The 13482-nt window shown below is 43.7% G+C and overlaps 1 protein-coding gene across 1 annotated transcript in view; it reads left to right on the top strand.

The window, feature by feature from the left end:
* Positions 1–629: 629 nt before the first annotated feature.
* RBM17 (RNA binding motif protein 17) overlaps positions 630–13482 on the top strand; it is a 28755-nt gene continuing 15902 nt past the window's right edge. The window contains exons 1-3 of the mRNA XM_033208460.1: positions 630–832; positions 8968–9108; positions 12881–12997. Coding sequence (XP_033064351.1) covers positions 8986–9108; positions 12881–12997 — 240 coding nt within the window. The 5' untranslated portion in view covers positions 630–832; positions 8968–8985. The remainder of the gene's footprint in view (positions 833–8967; positions 9109–12880; positions 12998–13482) is intronic.

Raw genomic sequence — 13482 nt, 5'->3', positions numbered from 1 at the left:
TTCCTGTTTTCTTAATCACTGGATTTTAATGGATTATAGTAACTTTCTTGGTATATTCCTTCCGACTAAGACGTCTGCTTAAATCTCTACTATTTGATTTATCGGCTTGAACTCTATTTGACACCCAATTACAGATGTAAAAATCATATTAACCCGAAGTCCCACGTTCCCTTCCCCTCCCTACTTCTGTCAGCGATGTCGTTTTTAAAGACCGAGGCTTTATAGCATTGACATTCTTTTCTGTACCCCCAATCGCGGCATCTGTTTCCTTAATCTTAGCTGAACCCCGTGCTCCTTGCCATCCTTTTGCAGCATGTCACCTCTGCAGACTTATTTTCAACTTTTTGCTTATATAGGAGTGGTTTTGAATGAATGAGAGCGAGGGGCCTGGAGGGACTTCCCCCACCTCCCCATCAGAAAGCCCGGCCTCGGACCACTTCTCCTCCTCACCATCTGGGGGCGCTGCCGCGCTCCCCAAACCTTGTGGAATTTCGAAAATGTGCGCCAGGGCGACACCTCTTGATGGTAGAAGAAGACGCCGGCGGAGGGGAGCGTGCAGTGCGGTCCTCCCGCGGGCAGGGGGCAGTGCGGCAAGGCGCCGTCGGCGCAGGCGCAGAGGCCGAAGCAGGCGCAGGCGCAGGCGCGGCGCAGGCGCGGGCGCGCTCTCCCGGCAGCCCGCGCTCCCTGACCCCGCGCCGCAGAGCGCCCTGAGGACTCAGCGGAGGGTGGGCGCCGCCGAGGCCTCGTGCCGCCGGCGGGTTTCCGCGGAGTGCCGCCCGGCTCCGCGCTGCCGCCGCCGCGGCCCATGGGCAGAGTCGGCCGGGCGGGCCAGGTAAGTCGCACCCCGGCGGCCCCGGGTGGGCGGCTTGGCGGGACCTGAGGCGGGCGCGCCTTCCCGGGAGGCGCCGGACGCAAGGCCGCGGCTTTAGGCCCGTCGCGAGGGGCGGGGGCCGGGCTAGCGCAGCCCGAGCCTCTGGGGGTGTCAGTTCCCGCGGCGGGCCCTGGTCTCTCCTCGCGGCTGCAGCCCGGGACCCTCCGCCCGCCGCCGCCTCCGGTGACCCGGGCCCTGACCTTCTCCCTCTTCCCCTCCTCCTTCTCCTGTCTGCCCCTGGCTCTTTGGTACTGAAGAGCGTCTCTCCTTCGCCTCGTGGACCACATCCTGACGAAGTTGTCCGGTCACTAGACCCCAGTAGTCCGGAGCGTGTCCCCCCGACCCCGCACAGTTGCCCCTCTCCGGGGCTCGGAGAAAGAAGCCGGTTCCTCCCCGGGTCTCAGAACTGGGAGTGCAGACATTGTCGTTTCCCATGCTCCAGAGCTCCCTAGGACAGGAAGGCAGCCCTGACCCCGGCGTCGCCTCCGCTCGTGCTGTTTGAGCGGTGTTTCCGCGCTCACGCCCGACCCCAAGCAGTCTTTGAGCTTCACCTTTTGCCCAGACGATGTGTAATGATCGGAGAATGCGGGTGGAATGAGGTTCTGCCCCTGCTTGCAGGAGTTTGGTTTCTAGGACAGCAGGCGTGAAAACCCAGGCCCGGGTTGATCGGAGAGACGCAAGTAGGGTCTGAAAGGACCTCTCTTGGGAGAGGAGGTGATGCTTATGTTGAGTCTCGAAGGTACTTTGTTAGATGTGACAGGTGGGAAAAAAGGCTCCCGGCGGTAATTGCGAAAGTAGCAGAAGTGAAGCCCGGTAGTGCGTCCTGGAAACTGCAGGTAAGGCGGAGAGAAAGGTTTGAGGAGCGGATGGTGCTGTGTTTCGAGGAGTAGTCAGGTCAGAACATGGAGGTTTCTTGAGAAGCAGTAAAGGAGTGCCATTGAGGGTCCATATTTTGCTAGAGCCAGGCGTATGGATGGGAAATAGTATATTCTAGATAAGCGCAAGATTCGCATATACTCAAGATGAGCACTGGCTCCCCGCAGCAGATGGAGTTTTTAAAAGGATGCAACTCAGTTTCCACATTTTTAGTTGATAAAGGCTGCGGATATTTTGATCGTAATGACGGCTTTTAGGGAATATCGGGTAACAGTTTAGTGAGCTAAACGAGAGGGCTTTTAGTTAGTTAAGCAAGGTGCTGCATGCAGTCCAGTTTCTAACAGCAGGTTGTGCGATTGTGGAACTCTGCGGAACCAAAGACAGCGTTTCTGGAGGCTCTTGAGAGGATTGTTGTACATTCCCAAATGCAACTTTATTTAAAGTGGATTTCTTTTTACCTGGTTTGCTTTAAATTACCTTTCCATTATCCCCTGCATATGAATTTTTCAGACCTCCCCCCAGCAGGGAACAGATGATCCCAGGCTAGTCATCTCTCAAACCTTTCGTAATAGTCAATAGTGAAGGAAGTTCTGTTTATTCGCCTAAATTACAGGTGACTCTACTCGACTGTTTGCATTTTGGTAACAGCAGAGTGTGAGATTGAACGGAAAGATTAAATGGACAAGGGTGTCAGATGGAGGTACGGGAAAATTTTTTTTTTAATTCTTTAGAAAGTCATGGTAGATGTTATACTTGAAGTAGATGCTTTTTTAGTTGTATTTTTTGCGGACACCAAAGTGCACCACCCCTTCCGTTTCCCCTCCTGTTCATTTTTGTGTATATTTGCCATGTTTTTTTTTTCTCCTGAGACAGAGTCTCACTCTGTGGTCCAGGCTGGAGTGCAGCTGTGCAAGTCGGCTCACTGCAGCCTCCGCTTCCCGGGCTCAAATGGTTCTCCTGCCTCAGCCTCCTGAGTAGCTGGGATTACACGCGCTTGCCACCATGCCTGGCCAATTTTTGTATTTTCAGTAGAGACGGGGTTTCACCATGTTGGCCAGGCTGGTCTGGAACTCCTGATCTCAGGTGGTCCTCCTGCCTCGGCCTCCCAAAGTGCTAGGATTACAGGCGTGAGCCACTGGGCCCAGTCTTGCCATATTCTTTAGGCTTCAAAGAGGCATGCTTTGTTTTATGATGCATGAATAGCTATTTAGTGATAGAAATATTTCTTCCTAACAAGCCTGCCTCTTTAGGTGCTCGGAACTCAGACCTCGACTCTTTATTGGTTGTGTGGTGGTGGTAGTTTTTCTCTCCTTATGGTTTACAGTTTAAATTTTATGCTACTTATAAGTTATGTGCTTAAAAAGCAGATCTGCAGATCTCACTGTTTCATAATAATGTGATTTAAATAGGTGCATTAACATTTTTCATTCTTTCACTAACACATTTAAAAAATATTAATAGAGCCACTTACAGTGTTCCAGCATGGTGCTAAGCTAGAGATACAAAGCTGAAGATAAAAAACAACCCTGCCCTTAGGGGGCTTACACTGCAGGAAGAAACAGGTGTGTGAAACAATGGGCAGCACAACTTGCCAAGGTTGCTGTGATCTGAGTATGCTTGAGGAAACCAATTGGGGGGAGTTAGTTTTACGTGGGGGCAATAGTCACTAAAGGCTTCTGAGATGCACTTGAAAGATAAGTAGGTGGGGTGCTTCTGAGAAGACTCTTCCATGTTCTTTTTCCTGCCAGTTGCACATGTTTTAAAAAAAAATACTTTCCAGCTTGGGTGGAATCTTGAAAACTCACCATTCTTCCTTCTGGCAGAACCATGTTTGTTATGTTTCTTGAGAGAAAATGTAGCCTATATGAAACGTGGGTTGCTCAAAGCGTAGTGTTGCCACTAAAAGGAAGGAAATAGCAAATATTTTAAAGTTATAAAACCCAGCAATTTGTATTTACTTTTGATCCTGGCTTCTTGTGGTATATCCAATTGTTAGAAAGTACAGCTTTTTGTTACCTGGCAGCAGACCTTAATGAAATAAATGTGTTGTGTTGTCTAAGTAATATGTCAACGTTAATTAGGGTAAGTTTGGGTCTTGGCAGTCCTATTAATGCACTTACTACATTTCAGTAGTTGCGGTGGGGGGAATTAACTATTGTATATTCATAAATGCTTAATACAGCTAAAATAAGGAATACACACTTTTTAAGGAATAGATTAACTAAAACTGTAAATAAAATTACATAAAAGGAGGAAAGCAAGGAAATAATGAGAACAGGATTCCAGGGAAATTACATAAATGGGTTGGGGGAGCAGTGTGGTTGAGTGTGGTTTCTGAGTCTAACTCCTGTCTTATTTTGGGCGGTGAAATCACAGGTGCTTGCAGCATTATAATAATTAAACAAAAGCAGGTAATACGTATGTGGATGGATGAGAGTGTGTTGTTGCTATGATTAATCCCATTCTGTGAACTTAAAGTTCAGTGAAAATGAGAAAAACAAAGAAAGCTCTTTTGCATTTGCTGTGATGCAGAGATTTGATTTTATAAGCTCAGTGTTAAGAAAACTAGCAGATGCTGGTGAGATGACATCAGTTTCTAATATTTAAAGCGTTTTGCAGGTTTCAGAAGAGAACTGAGGACCTTTAAATGAACATGAGATTTGCTGCCTAATGGTTTCTGAAACTTTTGCACAATGCAGCAAATCAACTGGAATTGTCAGTCAGCCATCTTAAATGGCATGGAATCAGAGGAGATGTGTGGTCTCATAAAACCTCATTAATTCACTTTTGAATTTTTTGCTTAATATTGAATCTATTGATGGAAGAACTGTTGGCAGCTGAGATCCAGTACACTGCTTGATTTTTAACCTCAAAGTTTAGAGAGCTCTTTCCATCAGTGTTGACTCTTCTGGGGAGGGTGAGGAGTGTTGCCTCCCTCCCTGGGGTTTACCTCCTTCCCTTATTCCCCAGTGCTGCCTCTTTACCTATTTCTTTAAAAAAATTTTTTTATGGCCGGGCGCGGTGGCTCAAGCCTGTAATCCCAGCACTTTGGGAGGCCGAGACGGGCGGATCACGAGGTCAGGAGATCGAGACCATCCTGGCTAACACGGTGAAACCTCGTCTCTACTAAAAGAATACAAAAAAACTAGCCGGGCGAGGTAGCGGGCGCCTGTAGTCCCAGCTACTCGGGAGGCTGAGGCAGGAGAATAGCGTAAACCCGGGAGGCGGAGCTTGCAGTGAGCTGAGATCCGGCCACTGCACTCCAGCCTGGGTGGCAGAGCGAGACTCCGTCTCAAAAAAAAAAAAAAATTTTTTATGTGTGGTGAAACATATATCCAATTACCATTTTAACACATTTTTATATTTTATCTTTTATTTTATTTTTTTGAGACAGAGTCTCGCCCTGTCTTCCAGGCTGGAGTGCAGTGGTGCAATCTCCGCTCACTGCAACCTCTGCCACCCGGGTTCAAGCGATTCTCCTATGTCAGCCTCCCGAGTAGCTGGGACAGGACTACAGGCATGCACCACCACACCCGGCTAGTTTTGTATTTTTAATAGAGATGAGGTTTCACCATGTTGGCCAGGCTGGTCTCAAACTCCTGACCTCAAGTGATCCGCCTGCCTTGGCCTCCCAAAGTGCTGGGATTACAGGCGTGAGCCACCACACCCAACCCATTATTAGTATTTTAATAAAGCTTATTAAATTCCTGCTCTATGACGGAAATTGTAGATGCAAAAATAAATAAATGAGCCTTTCCCCTCGAAGTTTAATGGGCATTTGGTTAACCCATTTCTGGTGGCACTAACGTATTCATAAACACTTTCGGTAAAGTTCTCAAGTTATAAAGAGAAATGGATTGAGTATCCCTTACCCAAAATGCTTGGACCAGAAGTGTTTCAAATTTCGAGTATTTTTAGATTTTCAGAGTGCCTGCATATACATAGTGAGATATCTTGGGGGTGGGACCCATGTCTAAACCCAAAATTCATTTATGCCTCATATATACTTTCTACAGATAGCCTGAATATGCAATATATGTAATACTTTTAATAATTTTGTGCATGCAAAAAGATTTCACTGTGTTTTTGACTGTGACCCATCACATGAAGTCAAGTGTAGATTTTTTTTTTTGAGATGGAGTCTTACTCTGTCACCCAGGCTAGAGTGCAGTAGCGCGATCTTGGCTCACCACAAGCTCCGCCTTCCGGGTTCACGCCATTCTCCCGCCTCAGCCTTCCCAGTAGCTGGGACTACAGGCGCCCGCCACCATGCCCGGTTAATTTAGTTTTTGTATTTTTAGTAGAGGCGGGGTTTCACCGTCTTAGCCAGGATGGTCTCCATCTCCAGACCTTATGATCTGCCCGCCTTGGCCTCCCAAAGTGCTGGGATTACAGGTGCGAGACACCACACCCGGCCTGATGTGGAATTTTCTACTTTGGGGTCATGTTGTTGCTCAGATTCGAAGGATTTCAGATTTTCATATTGGAGATAGTCTGTATTGAGAAAAGCAAATATCTAAAGTAGAGTTTAGTTTGAGTTGCAAACAAATTTTGATTTATCTCTGTTTTGTGATTTTCCAGAAAGTCACATTGTTTATTTCTCAGAATGTATTAGTATTCCCCCTCCATTTTAAGAATAAAGAAGGAACAGAAGAACCCGTAGTTCAGTAGGCTTGGTTTGGTCACCAGTTGGATGAAGAGGACTCAAAAGATTAATTTAGATGAAAGGTGCATGGTCATTTCTGAAGAAGTGTTTTTGGTAGCCACAATGCCAAGCTGGACACCCAGCATTGTTTTTGTTTATTGTTGCTGTTTGAGTTTTTTTAGATTAAAATTTAAGGATATGTATCTAGATGGTGAACAATGAGTTTTGAGTTCTGGGTAAGCTGGAAGAAAAGTGTACAAAAACCTCAAAAGCTATTTGGCGTAGTGTTCTTCCTGCTGGCCAGTGATTGTTGGCCAGAAATTTCTAATTGAGAGGGCTTTGCAAATGGAGTATAAACTGCAGTTTGGCCTCATTTCCTATTTAGCTGTGGATTGGATATTGATCTTAGTCTGAGGATAGAGCAGTGAACAAAACAAACTGGATCTAGGTTTTCTTGGAGTTCAGAGTTATTAAACTAGGCTCTGCAGTGGACATCAGGAGATTCCCTCTAAGACTTTGAGGACATGGTTATATTTCAGCCATATTTGTTAAAGAATGGAGTTCATTATTTTTTCCTGATTTGGCCTCAGTGCTTCAGGCCTATGTCACGAGACATCATCCCCAAGTTCCTGAGAAAGTGCAGTTTGGCAATGAAGATGTCAGGAGGAGAGTCTGTCTGCATCCCAGCATACCTTCATTCTTTTTTTTGGTCGGGGGGCTGGGGAGGTGGTGGAGTCTCAATCTATCGCCCAGGCTGGAGTGCAGTGGTGTGATCTTGGCTTACTGCAACATCCGCCTCCCAGATTCAGGCGATTGTCATGCTTCAGCCTCCCGAGTAGCTGGGATTACAGTCGTCCACCACCATGCCCAGCTAATTTTTGTATTTTTAATAGAGACAGAGTTTCACTATGTTGGCCAGGCTGATCTGGAACTCCTGACCTCAAGTGATCCGCCCTCCTATGCCTCCCAAAGTGCTGGGATTACAGGTGTGAGCCACCACAGCTGCCATCCCTTCATTCTTATGTGATTCGTTTGAGCAGTCAGCCATCGATACCCCTGGACAGTCTGCTTTCCCTGCTTCTGTACGGCCTTGGGGGGCCTTTCATTTAAAAATCAAAATGGAGAGGTTTTAATTAATCGGAGGGTTCACGTATGAAGGAAAAAGGAGAGGTTTTAATTAATCAGAGGGTTCATCTATGAAGGAATGGAAGAAACTAAAAAGTGGTACCAGTTTTTCGGGTGCTGACTTCAGCCAGGGAGTTCCTGTACTTAAGACCAGGGCAGTTCTGAGGGAATAGAAGTTGGTGTGCACTCCGTCCCTCACTCCAAACAGTGTGGTACCAACATCAGCCGAGGTGTTGGGGTGGCGGGGTCTTAGAATCCTGGTAATGGAGGAGCTGAGAAGTAAGAGTACCTTCAAGAGAAATGCTTGCCGAGTCAGACCTAAGGAGGATATGTGTTAAATATTTTCCTTCTCTTCTGAGCCACAGAACACAAGCAAATTAGGCTTTTCGATAACACTGTTTCCATGGGAAAGTGCTTTATGGGCCCCCTGGGAACTGACAGACTTTGGGAATTTGTCCATAAATTGGGAACTACTATGCTAAGCATTTGCTTACAACTTGTGGGTTTCTGTTTAAATTATGTTCTCTTTCTGTCTGTGAGATTGATTTCTTGTTTGAAGAAGTAAGCATGTTGGTGGGTTTCAGAATGTTGAGTTTTTTTTTAAAGTGGCAGTTGGGGTTCAGTGGTGAGGGCTCTGGAGTTGGCCTGGCTGGGTTGGAAGGGGCTTCCACTGTGGCCTTGGGCAGGTTGGTTCCCTAAACCCCAGCATCCGTGTCTGTACAGTGCTGGGCTTTCATGGGACCTGCTGCCGATGCTGCATTGCATGTTATGCTTTGTGCCTGCTGACTCGATTTTTGTTTTCACATGTTCCTCTGTTCTGCACGGAAGCTGTATGTTGCTTGTTCACATGCAGATTGTTGATTGTCTTTGTAATCGCTATCATTAAAGATGACAAGTTTCCACTTGGTGGGATATGAGGAAGTCATAATATTTAAGATATAACCAGCTCCCCCCTTGATAATCGTAATTGACAAAATCACATCTAAGAGGTCATTTCTGTCATTTTTTTCCCTAGGAGTATATTTAAATTTTTTCTTTATGAAAGGGTAGCTAATTGTGCTAAATCAACCTGGTAATTTGTGTTTTGTAAGGCTTCTACTTTTTGGCACTGACATGAATAGAATTTTTTAAAAATTGGATATATGTAATTAATAATGTCCCAATTCTTACCTCATTATGTGCCCTAGCATTGAAGGATTTCACTCATGGATCACCTGACTGCATGGTCTTATAGATGGAAAAATGAATTCTAGGGGCTTATTTTAGAAATAATACATGACGTAGCTTCATGTATCAGGAAGAACCCTACATGAATGGTACCAGGAGCCTTGGCCTCTGTTGCTGAAAGGTCCTGGACCTTTTACCTCTAAAATTTCATGATTTTTATTTTAACATGAAAAGCCTTTATTGAATTGTGCATTCTTTAATCCCCACCCCTTTTGCCTTTCAGCATTAAACTGAAGAAAAGATGTCCCTGTACGATGACCTAGGAGTGGAGACCAGTGACTCAAAAACGGAAGGCTGGTCCAAAAACTTCAAACTTCTGCAGTCTCAGCTTCAGGTGAAGAAAGCAGCTCTCACTCAGGCAAAGGTAAAAACAAGCCCAGAGCAGGAGAGCAGAGGCCTCCAGAGTGGGTTCCTCATTAGGATGATAAGGAATTTGGTTTCAGCTTGCTCTTCTGCCTTTGTATTGGGTAAATGGTGTTAAACATTTGTAGGGGGAGAGGAAGGAGGAGTTTAAGGCCGCTTTGCTGCTCCTGGCTCCTGGGAATAGGAACATTTCATGGGACAGGAACGAAGAAAAACAGTACTCTGTGGGGTTGGGCGCCATGGCTCACGCCTGTAATCCCAGCACTTTGGGAGGCCAAGGCAGGCAGATCATGAGGTCAGGAGATGGGAGACCGTCCTGGCTAACACGGTGAAACCCTCTCTCTACTAAAAATACAAAAAATTAACTGGGCATGGTGGGTGGGTGCCTGTAGTCCCAGCTGCTCGGGAGGCTGAGGCAGGAGAATGGCCTGAACCCGGGAGGCAGAGATTGCGCCACTGCACTCCAGCCTGAGCGACACAGCAAGCCTCCGTCTCAAAAAAAAAAAACAAAAACCGGTACTCTGAACCAGCAGTGACACTGGTTTTCAAACTTAAGTAGTGGAGGTCTAAGATTGAGTGAGAACTTGTTTAAGGTGCTGATTTTGTAGCCATACTCCTAATATTCTGGTAAACTCTAGTTTAAACTGGGGCCCCAGGAGTGGGCATTTTTAAGTAGCATTCCTACTGGTTTGTTGGAGGTAGTTTGGAAGCAGCACTTTGGGAAGAAGCTCCACAGAATGCCTAAGCTGCTGGGTGTGACTATTGAGGGCTGGGGTTGGTTGTGAAGGCGTCAGGCATACGTATTCTGGATGCTAATTGCTTTTGTTTCTGTTGTGTACATGTTGGGTATTGGCAATGTCCTTGAAATAACTCAACATGTAAAACATTAAAAACATAGTTGTTGACTGGCTCTTTGCCATTAAAATGTAGGCATGAGAATGGTATGATTTGTTTACTATTTTAGAGGTCTTTATGCTCTAGAGTTTGCATTCGCAGTGGAGGCTATATCCCCCCAAACAGAGCGAATATTGGTCTTTTGGGGGGTGCAAAAAATCTTGCTCATATTGTGCACAGTGTTAAAATTTCATGTATGGGAGAAAATGTATTAAAAGGCTCCTTGTTGGGGAGGCAATAATTAAACTTGAGAAAAAGTACTTTAGAGATACATGCTGAAATATTTACTGATAAGATGATGTCATTTTTGGGATTTACTTCGAACCAATTCAGTACCGGGCAGGGGAGGCAGGGAAGAACAGAACTACCCATGAGTTGGTAATTGTTGAAACTGGATAGCAGAGACTTAAGAATTTATAATCTCTTTAATTTCAGGTTTGAAAATTTCCATAATACACAGGTTTTTTTTTAAAGTTCTACTCATTTTTCTTTTCCCTTTACCACATCAATAGATACTTACATGGAAGTGCTTACATTTGATTGTTCAGTATTGTAGAAGCTTTTTTGTCTTTTTTAAATTCATCATTACCAAATTTAGATTTTTTGGATGCCAGTATTTTTTGTTTTTTTTAAACAAGTTTTCATTCCAAATGTAAGGAAGGTTAGCAAAACCTCGTTTTTCTCTTTAATTTTTTTAAAAAGTAAATATATAAAATCTTTGTAGATTTCGTGTAACTTTTGCTTTGCAGGAAAGATGTGGATGTGAGCCACCGTGCCCGGCCTCATATAGATTTTTAAAACTTGAGGTAGCTTGTGAAGTTATTTCTACTAACTTTCTAAAACTTTTGAGATTGCTATGTACAGTTAGTTTTGTGGGTTTTTTGTTTTTTTTTTTAAGGGCAATGAAGATTGCATTCTCTTAGGCTGTTTAGTTACTCAGAATACTAGATTGGCCTAGCCAAACCTGTAAAGATATTTATTTGGTAGAGAAAATTTGAAGCTGTGGTTTCATTTGTATCTCTATTTGAAAAAATACAGAGTTGTTTCTTGGTGTCCACAGGGAATTGGTTCAAGGATCCCCTCACCGGATACCAAAATCCAAGAGTGCCCAAGTCCCTTATATAAAATGGTGTGGAGTTTGCACATAACCAGCACATATCTTCCCATATTTTAAATAATGGGATTGCTTGCAATACCTAACACAATGTAAATGCTGTGTAAAAAGTTGTTATACCGTATTGGTTTTTTTTTTGTTTGTATTTTTTGTTGTATTGTTTTATGTTCTTAATATTTTCAGCCTGGGGTTAGATATGTGGAACCTGTAGATACAGAGGGCCAACTCTATATTCAATAGAAAATAATAATAGAAAATACGTGATTCTGACTGGGCATGGTGGCTCGCACCTGTAATCCCAGTGCTTTGGGAGGCCAAGGCGGATGGATCACCTGAGGTCAGGACTTTGAGACCAGCCTGACCAACATGGTGAAACCCTGTCTCTAATAAAAATACAAATATTAGCCCAGTGTGGTGTCATGCGCCTGTAATCCCAGCTACCCTGGAGGCTGAGACAAGAGAATTGCTTCACCCTGGGAGGCGGAGGTTGCAGTGAGCCTAGATCGAACCACTGTACTCCAGCCTGGCGACAGAGCAAGACTCCATCTCAAAAAAAAAAAAGAAAGAAAATATGTGATTCTAATAAATCTCCCTTCCGTTCTTTAAACTTGCATATTTACTTTGAGTTGTTAATTGGATTAAATTTTGTTTGCTTAAATTTATAAGTATTGTTATATTCAGGAGAGATGAAGGCTTATTTTGTGCCTTTTATAGTGGTAATGAAAATTTGTAACACTTTGACTTGCAAAAGAGAAAAATTAAACCTTTCTAATCAAAAGATCTAATGGTTACCACCATATCCATGTGATCAACCTTAGCATTGTTGATAGACAGCCTGACTCAGTGTGCCTGCTGTGTGATGCAGGAAGGGGCACACTGCCTCATCTGGGAAGTGTTCTTGCCTAAAAGCTTTACCCTGAATTCTTTAACCTTTAACCTCCAGGTTTCGGGAATTACAAGGAATAGAGGAACAAGCTAAACTAAATAGTCAGGTAGTTATTAGACAGATCTAGAACAAACAGCATTTTACAAGATAGTGTCAGAGGAAAAAAAGGAAGAGGAGATGAAGATGATGGTGATGATGATAATGGGGAAGAGGTACTGTTCTCAATCAAGACACTTAAAAAACAAAAGCATTTGAGGAACTTTGGTAGGATCCTGGTTCAAAAAAATCAGCTGTTTAAAGGACATTTTGGGGATATCTTGGAGAATCTGAACTGGATGGGAAATGACACGAGAATTAGTGATTTTTGTAGGGGTGGTGACCTCACATAGGAGAATGTCCACAGTTTCAGGAGATTAGGGTGAAGCGTCATGATGTCTCCAACTTTCTTTCAAATGGTGTAGCAAGAAATGTAGGTGTAAGGCCAAGAAAGTATGGTAGAACATTAACTATAATTGAATGTGTGGGAATGATTGTTTTCTTTTAAAAACTTTTTTTTGTAGATTCGTAATAAAGGAGGTAGGAAGGATTCTGTATCCTAGTAGGAGGGAACAAAATCCTCATCCCCAAGTATCTTTTGAAAGTGACCAAGTTTATTGTAAACCTTTCACAGAAATGGAGAAAATCTCGTGTTTTTTTGAAAAGCTAAAAAGAAAATAACATATGATTATAGTAATAAATTAAAAGGCTGTTGTTTTAAGATTATAGTTTTGTCATATCTCAAAGGTTTGTTGCAGGGACCAGAAAGAAAGTATTTGTTGCAAACAGTGTGAATTTTAATTTGAAACTTCTGTATGTTTTCCTCGTTTTTGATGATTTTAGAGCCAAAGGACGAAACAAAGTACAGTCCTCGCCCCAGTCATTGACCTGAAGCGAGGTGGCTCCTCAGATGACCGGCAAATTGTGGACACTCCACCACATGTAGCAGCTGGGCTGAAGGTAAGGCCGCACCTACCTGTGACCTTGATACATTTTCCTGTTTTCCATGTGGCTTATTTTGCATATATGTTACTCTTAACAGATAGTCTCCTTAGTAGGCCTTTGAAACCAAGTCAATATTATTTTCCACTTAATTTTTACTTTTGTTTTGCCAATTTTAAAATTTATCTATTTGAAATAAAATAATTTGTTGTAGAAAGATCAGAAACTAGAGATAGGCAGAAAGAAAAACAAATTACCTTCAGTCATACACTCCAGAAGTGAAGAACTTACATTTTTCCATTCTGTGCCTGCTCCACCTTCTGCTAACTTGCTTTTCTTACTTATTACGTGGTGACTCTGTGTCACGTTCATGGCTTCCCTCTATTCTCTTGTGTAGATGAACTGTGATTCCTTTAGTGCTGGGTACATGGGTTGTTTCTATTTTTTGCTGTCATAACAATGTTAGTACTTACTGATTTATTGTGGATTAAAACAGAGAAAGG

The sequence above is a fragment of the Trachypithecus francoisi genome, unplaced genomic scaffold (genome assembly GCF_009764315.1).
Source record: "Trachypithecus francoisi isolate TF-2019V2 unplaced genomic scaffold, Tfra_2.0 Lachesis_group9, whole genome shotgun sequence".
Classification (NCBI taxonomy): Eukaryota; Metazoa; Chordata; class Mammalia; order Primates; family Cercopithecidae; genus Trachypithecus; species Trachypithecus francoisi.
This window is presented reverse-complemented; position numbering and strand designations above follow the sequence as displayed.